Source organism: Haliotis rubra, unplaced genomic scaffold (assembly GCF_003918875.1).
Source record: "Haliotis rubra isolate DU_JTF1 unplaced genomic scaffold, ASM391887v1 Scf502, whole genome shotgun sequence".
Lineage (NCBI taxonomy): Eukaryota > Metazoa > Mollusca > Gastropoda > Lepetellida > Haliotidae > Haliotis > Haliotis rubra.
The window spans coordinates 448951-463449 of NW_025767194.1; the positions used below are offsets into that span (position 1 = coordinate 448951).

The following is a 14499-nucleotide window of genomic DNA, read 5'->3' on the forward strand; positions in this document are numbered from 1 at the left end:
AATATGACATCACAAACATGTTGGTTACATTGACGATGTTTTACATCTCCCTCTATTGTCACTAGTGGTGGTCCGATTAATTGAAATAATCGAAGATTGGTCGCAGTGCCTAAACGACCAAGCAGTCGATTGTGTTTTCTCATAATCGAACACAACCAATTTTGGAACAATTGTTTGCATCAACAATATTTTACGCAAGTTGGTTTTGTCTGTGTCATTAAATTTACATTTCATAAGCACTACAAACTCGTTCCAAGTCATGGTTGAATTTATCTTAATGAATCCAGGAAATCTGTGTTCCTAACATACTAATCATCCTTTAGATATGCGAAATTTGCCAATGGATTTTGTGCAATTTGCAAAAGACCCAAATTACTACATGCTTTTTCTCTATTTTTGTGTGTGCATTAACAAAGATAAAAGGAACATTTGATAAATGACGCAAACCAATTATTTCGATGATTGATCAGTTGTAATGAACCAATCATCAATTATGAGATTTTAACCAATTCCCAACACTAATTGTCACTGTTGTGCCATACACACAAAGACTATGCAAATACTTCCATGGAGTGTCACCCTATGACTGCTTAGTTTTCATTAACCTGAGTTGGTGAAAGATCTAGTGAAATGTACATAGAGTTTTCAATCTTGCCAGGATAAGTCTGAAGCATTTGGAGGATACGGTGCACCATGATATGACTCATACTTGTTCATGGTTTTGTAAAAAATATGTAAAATACTTGTTTTTGAAGTCACAAAGTTTGTTAATGTGAATCATTGATTGTCAATGGTGGGCGAGCTGGCTAAGGCGCCAGGCTAGTGATCCAGCGAGCATGAGGTGCCGGGATCGAGCCCCCTGTGACCGGGTGTAAAAACCTTGGGGTTAACTTTGTGTGCAGACTCTTTCAGTGTTGTCACAATCCCCAGTGTACAGTACACAACCCTGTGCACTTAAAAGAACCCATGATTCCGTTGGTATATGACCAGATGGTGGCCACATGAATATGTGCAAACACGTACCTAGTTGTGGGTACAGCAACGTGCAGTAAACTTGGACAAAGTACTGTGACTATGTGTCCCAGTACTGGGAAAGACGCTATAACTCTGTGCGCCTTGTGGCAGCAAGAGTTGTATGATCTCCAGGGAGTTGAGATTGATAATAAGATGTGCCGTTGAGATTGACATCCAATGATCGAGGGAAAAAAAATTACCAGCACCTTGAATATGCACTAGTGCGTGGATATATGCGCTAGATAAAATCAAATAATAATAAATAATTTATAGCAACACAATGAAATTGGATTTTCTTATACACCAATCCTATGAAAAACGATTTGGTAAACTTCATAATCAAAAGTCATCAAGTCTTAAATCAAAGGCATTCTAGCTACAGTAAATCATTTCATTATAAAAACTTAATCATAATATAAATCATAACCAAGAAGGTTTCTGTGTATGGAAAATGAGCAGTCGAGACATGAATGAGTTGTCGTTCTTGGTTTATACAAAATCAAGAACACTTATTTCGAAATAAGTATTTGTTGTTTCGATATTTACTCTTTGTCTGAGTTAAAAACAGGGGGGAAATGAATGATCGTAAAGATATAAAGTGGTGTTTATAATTCTGGGGATATTATTGTCTCTTGTTTTGTTTTCCTTATCACGCTTTAAGTAAGATCACAATTCATTAAAACCTGAGTCCTAAGTTTATAGCATGAAAATGGCGATGAAATTGTCGAAGCTCTGAAAACACGAATTATTTTGTGTTCACCAGGAAGGTGCATGTTTATTGCGTATATCACATATTATTCAATTTGTGCAGTACATGTTTGAACCACAAATGTCAAATTGCACAGTGCGTGTTGTTGCTGTTGAAACAATGAAACATCAGTGCTTGAAATATTGATAAGTTGAGGACGCGAACAAACTAATTTCTATGACAGATTTAACGTGGTTTACGACTTGTTCAGTAGTGAGGATTACCTCTGTGCGCAGCTGCTTGACTTTCGAGTTATTGATTGTGTATACTATCAGCTTCAATACCCCGATTAAATCTGACGCTATATTACTGAATTGGATCGCAATTACGCGTAAAGTACCTAGGCTAAGGCACATATACTACGGGGTGTCATTGATTTTGTACATCATACAAGCCATGCAGGGGTGGGGGGTCACTTTGTACACCAATTTTAGGAGGGGTCATTCAGATTGTACATGGGTTTTTTTCATAAAAAATCGTCATATCTCTTTCCCCCCCCCTTCCTACATTATTTACTGACCCAAAAATTACTACACGCAGCATATCCTTCCGGAGCATCCTTACCCGAGACGTCTTGTTTATGACTTGGTGAATTTGTACTGAGAAGCAAATGTCACAAGTTCATTAACCAATGAATTCTCACAGTTGGAGACATGTCCCCAAAGAAAGAGATTTTCTCTCACAAGAATTTTTGGTGCTGTATTGTAAAGGTGCTGTTTTGTGTAGTGGTATTGTAGGAACATAATCTTTTTGTTTGGAAATAAACCATTGTTAACAATACTTTATTTACAACGTGTGATTAATGACTTGGTCAACCAAACCCTTTTCTCACATTGTCCATCCCACAAATTGCATATTTTTTCATCAGTTTAAGTTTTAAGGCTCTATTTAGATAAACACATTTCTTGAAAGTTTTAGTTTTCTTTGAGAAAATATTCAAAAAGATGAAAAACTGATCCATTTGTATATTTATCCTTTGTTTACAGTGTTTGTACCATTCCATGTACAGACTCCAAAGTCTTCTGTATGGCTGGTGATACAGTCACTTTGATGTTTAAAGATATATTGCCATACTGTTTCACCGTTGTGATATATTTTTGTCAATAATGCAATTCAGTCAGTAAATCACACTGAAAGAAATCCATTACATGAGGTTTCTCTGATTTATGATGAAACATGATTGTTTGCAAACAAGAGACATTTTGAGCCAAGTTACCTTGTGTTAATGTTGAACAGTCACTGCTCTGGACAGGGATTTACCTTGAGTCCTGTTTTTGAGGGTCCCTGGGACTCATACTCTTAATTTTCAGGGGTCCTGGACAACAAAATAGGGGTCCAGACACTTAAATATTATTATTAATAGTGTTATTGTCTTGTGCATCATAATCATCACATTATTTGTTACAGTAATTGAATTGCAAATGATACCATAACTCAGCTAGTAGCAAACTCCTTGATAACTGTGGATGCGCTTATATATTGTTACTTCCTTGGATCCCTGTGGATGCGCTAATAAATTTTGATGCATCCATTGGCAGTTTTTATGCATACAGGAATTCGCGTCCTGTAAATCCCTGTCTGGAGTGTGCTTGGCCTGTGACTGTGAGGATGTGAGCAGCATGGCCTCTCCAGTTCATGCAACACTCTATGCTTGTCATACGATCAAAGTATGATGGTGATTGGATGGCTACAATGAAGACCTGTCTGAAAGCAGTACCCAGATAGCATTGATCTTTGCTCATGCTGAAAATATCGTAAAATGGGCGATCGTGGAGGCAAGGAGGCCTATTTATCACCACAATACATTGTGCAGAGTTGCAACCTTTAGGCATGCAACGATTCTATGATCATGAGTATTGATATCTCTGATGTGTCCTGAATATATTCTTTGATTTGCCATTACCCATATTTGTGGGTTTGTGTTGTGTAAATATCACTTTTGACACATTCGTCACTCAACATTTTTGTCTCACAAACCGAAATGAAATGATCTGAAACAAGGCTTTTTATTTTTATGTTTTACCAGTCCATTAGTGTTTATTATTTCAGTCTTGTGAAAAACATATGAATATCAAATGTGTCATTCATACACATGTAACATCAGGTTAACAGTCAAGTGACCAGCCTCCTGACCAAACACCCTGAATGAACAGTCACTGATGCAATGACGTCTATCTTGTCATGTGCATTCTAGTGTTGGGAATTGGTTGAAATCTCACAATTGATGATTGGTTCGATACCAACGACCAATCATCGAAAAAAATTGGTTAGCGTCATTTTTTAGATTTTCCTATTCAGGTTGTAGTTGCAGATAAGTATAAAGAAAAAATGTTTGGTTCTCTGTTCTTCTGTCATCAGCTCTGCAATCCACTGAACATGATGATAACTGAATCATCAATGAGATGTATTTGGGTAGCCTTTGCTTTTGTGTTGTTTTTGTTTTTCAATATTGCTATAGCAGATATTCATTTATTTTGGTGACATCCATGTCAACATTGTGAAATGAAATCTCTTACTTTTTAAGTACCGGTACACACTTTCATCGGTTGGTTCACCTGTTGCTGTCAACACGGTCAAGCCTTTCAGATTACAGGTGAAATCAAGTCTTCAGGTTCTCTTGCCTCTCTGAAGCTTCAGTATCTGTTTCTTACAGCCTCCCTGGGTACTTGCTTTGTAGTTCCATTCAGTATCCTTAAACACAGCAGGAACATCAAATACCCCCATCACCAAGGTGATAGAAGGATTTTGACCGTAATCTTTCATTTTCTTTGAGTTTAGTTTACAAGACAATGGATCTAATAATCACCATTCCTGTTGATCATAAATCAGAAATGTGTATTGGACCAGGAACATCTCCCATCAATGTATGGTATATTACACTTCCAACGGTCTTCAGACCTTAGCAAGTGATTTCTTACAAAGGTCATTTCACTTAAGTTTTAATGGATGGCAAGAGATTATTCATCTGTATGGTTGTCAACAATTTTCACAAGGAACTGTCAGTTCATTCCAAGATGTACCTTTTTAGTGACTGCATGCTTTTATCTGTGGCAACAGAAGGGGAACAAAGTGAGGTGTGTCTGTGACCTCATGTCTTCATGTCTTTTGTGCCAGTGATCAAGACATCTGCTGCCATCGTCACATGTTATCCTTGCCCTCAACTACTGAAGAAACTATTTCTTCAATGGTTCTAATGGAGGTCTCATTTCTATTTTTCTGTAACATACCAACAAGAACACGATTCGTTTTTGAGAATTACGTTAATTGACATTTTTGTTTGCTGCAAGATCAATATCATCCTTATCCTCCCTATCTTGGATCCAGGAACATGTCCTTATACATGTCAGAACCGATCATTTCATAGGTTGTTCAGATGCTATAGTAGTACTCTCTGGTCTCTGTACATCTGGCAGGATTTTGACATTTCAGCTGATCAGTGTGAGGCTTAGACAGATGCCTGTGGAAGGAAGATTCCCAAACCAATTGAGTATTTCTAACAGTAACCATAGCCCAAGATCAATTATTTCCATCAGTAACCAGGGCCCTTGACCAAGAATTTCCATCAGTAACCAGGGCACTTGACCAAGAATTTCCATCAGTAACCAGGGCCCTTGACCATGTATTTCTAATAGTTTTTGTTTAACGCCATACTCAGCAATATTCCAGCTATATGACATGGTCTGTGAATAATTGAATCTGTACCAGGGATCAACAGCAGGAGCATCGTTCTACACGACTGGGATACAAGTATGTGAGCCTGACCGTCCGATCCAGTTAGTTGTTCCTTAGGACAAGCATTGGATGCTGAAGACCAATTCTAACCTGGATCTTCATAAGGCTCTGGACCAGGTCTTTCCGTCGGTAACAAAGTCCCCAAACCAATGATTTTCAACAGTCAAATACCTTCTTATTGGCTTTTATTGCCACCGGGCAGACTTTCAAGTCTCATTGGAAAATGGCATCAGGCATTAAATGGCTTTTTCTATTGACCAACGGTGGTTGGTATCTGTCTCAAACTCTCATGGCCAGATCCAATCATAATGTGTTCAGGAAAGTTTAACATGCTGACAGTAACTACAGCAATGACAAAATCCTATCAACCTGGAATGCAGCATGGTTAACATATTTTGCTTGTGATGCTGAGAAGCTTTGTTCTTCATCTTGGCTATAGGAATAATGTCAGTTCCTGGTGTCTGTGCTCTCACATTGCTGAAAACTGAAAGCAGTGAGAAATGAACCTCAATATGGTGGTCCTGAGGTTTTCATGGTGAACACTATCACTATTTACTTCAAGTGAGTGTGCACTGGGATTAAGACATCAAAACTCATCATGGCATGTATAATGCACACCTCGTTGTACACAGCTGTGTCTTTATATAAAAAGTTTGGACTATACACAGGAAAATACGGCACACACAATGTTTACCTGGCTCACTTGAGTGGTATTTCTGCATTATTGCCTAGTTTTCACAAAAGTTTTTTTGCTTAATCATCCTTCCATCAATTCCAATCACTGACAGCACTGTGGTGCTGAAGTATATATTGTTCAATTAGCATCCCTGTTGGTTCATCTGAACTTTGTTTGAATCATTCATGCATATTTGGAGTGATTAGTCATTTGTTCTGTGTTCTCGTAGCCCTTGAAACACATAGAATAGGATGATACTTCGACAATTCTTTTAATTGCCATACTTTTGGGGTTTTCTTTTTCTGTGAACCAATTTTATCCTAACAAGTTTTTTTGTACACAGACCTTTTTCAAATGTGTTGGCTTATTGTTAGTATAGTCTTTTTCTTTTTTTATTTATTAGGAGTTTCTTTTTTATGAAGTAATTTTTATCCTGCAGGAGTTTTGTACAAGGACATTTTTTTTTGGTTAAGTGTTGTAATGTAACCCTTGCACACCTCATTTTTCAGGTTGAGTCTACTGAACCAGCAATATGTTGAAGCCAGGAAGTGTGAATGCAGTGTGCAAGCACTGGCTTGGCGGCAACTGCCTGCAAGGGGATCGGTGTGTATTTATCCATGGTAAGGATGGCACTCTCTTTGTTTTCTCTCTCTTCACAGGTGGTGCCATGACAGTCTCTCTCTCCTACATGCATGCCTTTGGTACCTCAAAGGTTTGCTGGAATTAAGTTCCTATGTCTGCACTTACCTGTCTTTCACCAAGGTGTTATGTGTCTTATTTCTTGTTTGGATTTCCTCCCAGACTAAGCTATAAAGCCATGATATAACTGAAATATTGTTTAGAAGCTGCGTTTAGTTCAGACTTTCTCCTTTAACAGGTATTCTTCTCAGGAATCAGTGAATATTTTCAAAAAGGATATATCCTGAGCAGAAAGGACTGTTGGCTGTTATGTAGTTATGTATTTTTTTAATTTTCATCATAAGTTCTGGTGAGATATTTTTTCTTTTCACCATCATTTTTTTCCATGAATCAACATTTCAGGACCAAAATCTGACAGACAGGTGAGCCCTACACCATCAAGAAGAAATCCATCTCTACAGACTGGTTCAAACACTGGTTCTCTTATGGGTAACTCACCTTTACCTTTCTTTGCAGATATGTGTGCATGCATGTGTGGTTCCTTTTTGCGTGGTTTACTTTGTAGACATTTTTGCCTCAGAGAGAATTTCAGGTTTTAGCTTGACTGAGGTTATTATTAGTGGCAGCACTTCAATATCTGCACATGCATGATAGTATTTTAGCATTCAAAAGTTAATTTGTAGATATATTCCTGAGCAATGTCTTTTAGACGTAACTTCAGTAGTAGAACCATTGATTGAATAAACTGGAGTGAAGTTCAAGGCTGCAGAACTCAGAATGTTCAAGCATGTTATATGAGTAGTAGAGTATCCTAGAGGTTAATGTGCTTGCTGTTTATGTTTAAGGCAGGGGTTTGATTCACAAGCAGGTACCAGCTAATTCTTGTTTCCCTTCAATTATGTGGCTGAAATATTGCTACAACTTACGCAACATAACCTACCTTTGTTTCTATTTTGCGAGTAGTGTGTTTTAGAACATGAATGATAAAATAATGATGTTAAACAGTTTCACAATCTGAACATATTGTGCCTCATTATCAGCATTATGCATGTTCATTTTTATTCTAGGCAATATTGGTGTGATATTGGTCTTTCAGGCACTCCAGCAGTTATGCGTTATGGACAAGGATCTGTAGCTATGCCCTATCAAATGTTACCTATGGGAAACATGGGAGGCCAAGGTCTTGTACAGCAAGTGCCCACCAGTTTGGCTGACCAAAGACTTTTGAGACTGCAGCTTTCTGCACAACAGATGACAGGGCTACAACAGATGCCAAATGTCCAACAACAGATGCCAAATGTCCAACAACAGATTCCGAATGTCCAACATCAGATGCCAAGACTCCAGCAACATATACCAGGTACTCATCAGATGACAGGTCTTCAGCAACAGATGACAGGTCTTCAGCAGCAGATGCAAGGTCTTCAGCAGCAGATGCCAGGTCTTCAGCAGCAGATGCCAGGTCTTCAGCAGCAGATGCCAGGTCTCCAGCAGCAGATGCCAGGTCTTCAGCAGCAGATGCCAGGTCTTCAGCAGCAGATGCCAGGTCTCCAGCAGCAGATGCCAGGTCTCCAGCAGCAGATGCCAGGTCTCCAGCAGCAGATGCCAGGTCTTCAGCAGCAGATGATGATTAACCCTGTTGGATTGAACATCTATGATGATCAGATGATGTCTGTGACTGGACGTCAAGGACGAGACCCTGATAATAGCATGAGAATTAGGGGCATTAGGCCTAAGAAAAAGTCTAGGTTTCACGACAGCTCAGAAATATTACTTCCTACAGGTGATGCTGTGCCAACAAAACCTGTTTCATTGATGGATGTGAATATTCCCATGACGTCATCTATGGTTGAAGCTCAAGACAACCTTGTATTTCAGACATCTCTCAGTCAGATGGGAAGAAGAGAAATTTCTTCACTACAAATGATGCCCAAATCATTGCTTCATGATCGGAGAGATGGTATAATGGATGATGGCCCACGGAGGAAGAAGTCACGATTCCAGAATCCTTCAGAGTTTTCAAATACGGGCAGATCTAACCTGGAATATGGTAATGATGAAGGAGGAACAGGAGATGATGATTATGTGGAAGACTTTGTTGATGAGATAATGTCAGGGATTGGTCCGAGAATAATTCAAACTGAAGATTCAAGGAAGAATAAAGGGATTTCATTCAAGACTTTGTTTAATCCAATGCGGCAGAGTTTGGAGAAAAACCCCAAGTCAGGTAAACTGGGAGGTAGGACAATGACAGGACAATCTGATGACATGCGTACCAGAGAAGACTCATGGGCATACCAGAGAAACCAAACTGACGATTACCGGAAGGGAGAGCGTTTAAGGAGGGATGTAGACAGTTTCTCATCACGGGATCTCAGGAAGGATAATTTTATTCAGGGACAAAGGCAAGATCCAGAAGTCAGTCGGAGGGAGAACTATTCTGGATATGGCACACGTGAACTTGGGTACGGACGTGACAATCAACAAAATGACAGATTTGATGACCAAGAATACAGAGGAACTGCAGATGATGAAAGTTTCTCAGGAAGAGATTATCAGTCAAGATACAATGTTGAAAATGCCAGGGGCACATATGGCCCAGAATACACTGCTCAACATACTACTGCATTCAAAAACAATAGGAGTGCTGTGAAAGAGTCTTGGCCAAGGCCACAGGGTATTGGGAATCCAAAGCCAAGTCCTGATTTAGAACTTGGGGTCAAACCACCAAGAGAAGTCAGGTTAGGTAGACCAATGCCAGAATTTATTGAAAAATTTATGAAAACTGCAGGTAGGTATGCAGTAGGCGTGCAGCGAGTGACTACAACTTATAACTTACCTAGCAACTGTGTGGGTCTACTGCCACCCAAATTGAACGCAGAAACTTGGGATATCCTGACAAAGAAAGCTCAAAATAAAGATGAGATCTTGCAAGACCTTCAGAGATGGTTTGCTGGAGGAATCATTCCTCTGGTTAAACTTGCTGATCTTTTTGGCAACAACTTGCAGATTGTGGAGGATGTGTGTCGTTATGTAAGCGATTCTTTGAATGTGTTCACATTTTTATGTTTTCTCCTTTCGATGAAAAGAAGGATCCTGATGAGAAGCTCACTTCATAAGAGGTATGGGATCTTGTGCAGAAGACATCAACCCATTTCAGGCTACCTGTTTGGTGACAGGCTTTCACAGGACCTGGAGCGTATCAAAGCAGGAACTTTTCACATCCCTACATCAGAGAAGGATATCAAGGACACAAATAACATTGATCCAGAAGGTGCTGATTTTAAACCAGCCTTCTTTGCATCGCTTGCTCTCCCTGGTGATGACGTTGACATAAATGTTTCCAACATGATCAACGTGGCATGTTCCAGCGATGGTAACCTTGCAGATTTGAGGGAGAAATACCAAATTCCTTCAAACTGCAATGTATTGATCCCACCAAAAGTGAATCCTGAGATTTGGAATCTTGTTTCCCAATCTGGTTTGGATCTTGACTATAGAATTCAAGATGTGCACATGTCTATTGCAGAGTCGATGGTTCCTCTGCTGATAATGTTACAATCAGTCCAGAATACGACATATGATGAGAGTAATACTCTGACTCTCCTCACACACTCTCTGTCCCTTCTAGGAAACTCCATGTATCAGATCAACAGGATCCGAATGGAGGCTATCAAGAAAAGCCTGCCGTCGCAGGTCCACAGTTACTGCAGTTTCCACTGGACTGGTGCTGAGATGGTCATGGTGGATGACAGTTAATGTGGACTGTTCTTGTCATCAAACTATTCATTTGCCGTTGCTTTTGAATATCAGTGGATCAGTCATTGACAGGGAGTTGTGTTGTCATAAGGTGTAAGTTCTCTTGTCACCTTCAGTGACATGACTGCAAAATCCAGCATTTTAGGTGACACTGTCTACTTGGAACTTTCTGTCTGGCAATCATCAACATAATTTTTGTTGTTATCCATCAGGAAGATGATGATCCTGTTTATATCTCTCTGTAGGTCCCCAAAAACCTATGCTGGTTGCCTCAGAAGCAATTACATGCATCGGGTAGTCATACTCAGTGACTTGGTTGATAGCTTGTCTTCATACCCCTGATGACTTGGATAATTGTTCACAGTCACTAGATTGTCTGATCCAGACTCTATTATTTACAGGGCATCATAAACAGATGGAATATTGGTAGGGATGGTAAAGCAATGCATAAGCGACTTCTTGTGTGATGATATGAAAAATTGGGTAACTTGGTTGATTACAGATTTGTAATATGATAATATATGAACATGGTGAAGGGTTATGCTCAAAGCTGTAAGAACATACGTTATATTCTTCTGGTATCTGAAAATGAATGTTTGTGATATTTTGAAGAAGTGAACCATGGTTGATTCTGGGTGTAAATATCTTAAACATTGTCACTTCCAAATGAAAAGAAAACATTGTTTTGTTTCATGATGGTTTTAATATCTTGTTGACATTACCAATGAGACTGCAGTTTTAGAGAACGGGTTTTACAGGACAGAAACAGACTTAACGTCATGTGACATGATACTTCATTACCGTTTGGCGAACATGACAGAGGACATCAAGCATTTTGCTATACTGTTGCATGGTGCTCAAATGACCTTCACTTAGCAAGAGGTGCTGTTTCTGAAGCCTTTCAAGGATTTCTCATTACACGCACACACAATACATGAGCATGTTCGGGTTGTTGCCCCTGGGTTTGAATCTAACTGGGGTAAGCCCAGTGCCATGAGAGAAGTTTGACATCACCTTGCCATATTTCTTCAAAGGGAATTATTTAAATTTTTATAAGATCAGTATGTGATGTGGAAGTGCCATCTTGGTTGAGAGTGATGATGAAACAATGTGCCATAGAGATGTTGGATCCCATGGGATAACCCATTATTACAACGCAAAGTGTATGTTGTCTGTGACTATGGTGGATGTATTTCTTCTCTGGTTTGGTAATACTTAGTTTTGTGCTTTTTACTCATCTATTTGGGGTGCTCCACTGTAGACTAACTTCTAACAGAGTTTGTCAATTGTATAGAAAATGAGGTTTGTTGTTATTGCTTCTCAGGAAGGAACTGAATGCACAAATTTGTCCTGTGAGAAGAGTTGATGTGTCAACCTCAGCTTTAACTATTTTGACAACTGAGTTATGTTTAAGAAAACATTTTCCAATTGTTACAAAACATTGTAATAAATATCATCCCTTAAATTCAAATTGTTCTTTTTCATTATACTTTATCCTATAATGGGGTGTTAGTTAATATGGTCAATATTTCCAAGCAGATGCTTCACAAAACAAGTCAAGTATCCCTTTGTTTCATTTGATTATTTGGACAATGTACATGTTTATGAGCTATCCGCAGGTTTTGGGATTTTTCACATACATGTATTACGGAGTCATAGCAATGACGCTGTACACATGTGCATTTCCTTTGTTAGTTTGTGTTTTAACGGCACAATATCCCAGCTATTTGACGACAGAGTTTGTTCCAGATAACCCAGTGATCAACAGCATGAGCATCGATCTATGCCACTGAGATGTGATGACGTGTCAACCAAGTCAGCGAGTCTGACCACCCGATCCCATTTGTCGCCTCTTATGACAAGCATGGGTTGCTGAAGACACGGATCTTCATGGGTCCATGATAAAGTTATAAGCTGACCCACAAAGAGGAATTGATCTCATTCCTACCAAAATTGAGTGAGTTTAGTTTTACGCCACAATCAGCAATATTCCAGCTATATGGTGGCGGTCTGTAAAAAATTGAATCTGGACCAGACAATCTAGTGATCAACAGCATGAGCATCAATCTACGCAATTGGGATACGATGACGTTTTAACCAAGTCAGCGAGCTTGACCACCTGATCCCGTTGGTCGCCTCATACTACAAGCATGGGTTGCTGAAGACCAATTCTAATCGGGATCTTCATGGGTTAAAAATTTAAAAGTCACACATCTCACACTATCAAGCTTATACAGTACTGAGTATAAATCTTATTCAAAGCTCACATGTAATATTGCACACTATCAAACTTATTATTGTGCCAGCAGGTATAGGAAGTACTATCAGCAGTGATGCTGGATGAGTATAGTGTGTACCTTCATACAATCTACATTGGCATACCAACCAATTCTTGAATCCATCTGTACAAAGCTCATATGTTCAAAAATCTACCTACTTTGAGTTTTAGTACTAGTTGGTTACAGTGTGTAAGACTTGTACAAGAACACAATACAAGAAAACTTGATAACGGTATTTATTGAATTAACAACAAGCAGTTTGAATCAGATTACAGGGATGAGTGATATGTACAACATTTGTTGACAATACATCTGGGACTGATAACAAACCTGGTTAGCATGATGCACTGTATCCTGAGATCTCAATGACTTAGTTTGCTTACATGAGTGACCTGTGAAAATGAACCTCAAATTAAAAAGTAGAAGCATAAATTTTGACCATTTTCTTGTGACTATCGTATTTTACATTTAGGTGAAATTTAACATTCACAGAAACTTTTATCGCTCTTTTGCAAGAATTTCTTTTGTTAAAATCTTGAGTCTAATGAAACAATCCTGTGTTATAAGTTGTTTGTTTTCCATTCATTGAAGCAGTAGATCTGGGTTTTAATAATTTTCTTTCTACCAGCTACACATAATTTCCATCACTTCACTGGGAAGCCCTGAATACACAAAGATAGTGTGTGGTGTTTTCCTACAAACAAACTGTAAATGGCTTTCAGTTGTTCCAGCACATCCACATTAATACTGTATTTCAAATAGCACTCTTGGGTCATTTATTTCTAAAATGAAATAAAATACAGTCAAAATTTCCCTCGTGTGAAGATATATGCTGATGGAATGAAACTAAAGAGAATGCATAATTCTGAAGTTGAATGGTTACTTGAGTGTTAAATATAAATGCTGCATATGAAAAACACATGTTATAACACGCTTCCTTGACACCTCCTCAGTTATCCAGTGTATGGCCTTTCCATTCTATAAATACTTTTATATTCACTCTTGTAGCTTCATTTCTAATGACATGATGCTTAGAAAAGGCATCAAGTCAAATTATGCACATGTTTGTATTTAGGAATTGTCACTGATAGCAGAGATGGGGAAACTTTGTATTGGTCAAGGATGTTTGTGATACTAGGATGGAGACAAAATAACCTGGATCACTGAAGATGCCATAGACACAAGTTCCCTTATTTCATTCCATCAGTATATTTTCATTTTTAATGTTAATCTCATAAGTTTTGGCATCAGTATAGGCAAGTCTGTAAAGTTGGATAGCAAACACAACAGATGGCTGGTGGTAGCAAGAATGATGATTCGATCAGATCAGATCAGCATGGAAGACGGACTGACTGAGTTTGGTTTTACACCACTTTTAGCAATATTCAAGCAACATCACGGCAGGGGACACTAAAAATGGGCTTCACACATTGTACCTATGTGAGGATTCGAACCCGGGTCTTCGGCGTGACGAGCCAACGCTTTAACCATTAGGCTACCCCACCGCCCCAGCATGGAAGAACAACCTGAGGACTGACTAGTCAATACTTGTCCAAACAATTTGTAATAATATATGATATGTCAAAATAGCAAAATGTATATAAATAATTTGTTACACATGTAAATGATATGATAAAACAACAAAATAATGA

The 14499-nt window shown here is 38.7% G+C and overlaps 1 protein-coding gene across 2 annotated transcripts; it reads left to right on the forward strand.

The window, feature by feature from the left end:
- Positions 1 to 1704: 1704 nt before the first annotated feature.
- On the forward strand, positions 1705 to 12033 carry LOC124291922. Of its 2 annotated transcripts, XM_046728992.1 has the most exons (5): positions 1705 to 1781; positions 6680 to 6790; positions 7212 to 7298; positions 7906 to 8187; positions 8272 to 12033. In XM_046728992.1, exons 2-5 carry the CDS (start codon positions 6703 to 6705, stop codon positions 10566 to 10568), a joined length of 2754 nt encoding a protein of 917 aa, XP_046584948.1. In that variant the 5' UTR covers positions 1705 to 1781; positions 6680 to 6702; the 3' UTR covers positions 10569 to 12033. The 2 variants fall into 2 exon arrangements, with proteins under 2 accessions (XP_046584948.1, XP_046584947.1); XM_046728991.1 differs by having other exon boundaries at positions 7906 to 12033.
- Positions 12034 to 14499: the final 2466 nt, after the last annotated feature.

Excerpts from the sequence above, each read along its gene's own strand:
- LOC124291922 (XM_046728991.1), top strand. The coding sequence starts at position 6,703 with ATGTTGAAGCCAGGAAGTGTGAATGCAGTGTGCAAGCACTGGCTTGGC. Across the intron at positions 6,791-7,211 it reads TCGGTGTGTATTTATCCATG|GACCAAAATCTGACAGACAG; the intron begins GTAAGGATGGCA and ends TCAACATTTCAG. Across the intron at positions 7,299-7,905 it reads AAACACTGGTTCTCTTATGG|GCACTCCAGCAGTTATGCGT; the intron begins GTAACTCACCTT and ends TTGGTCTTTCAG.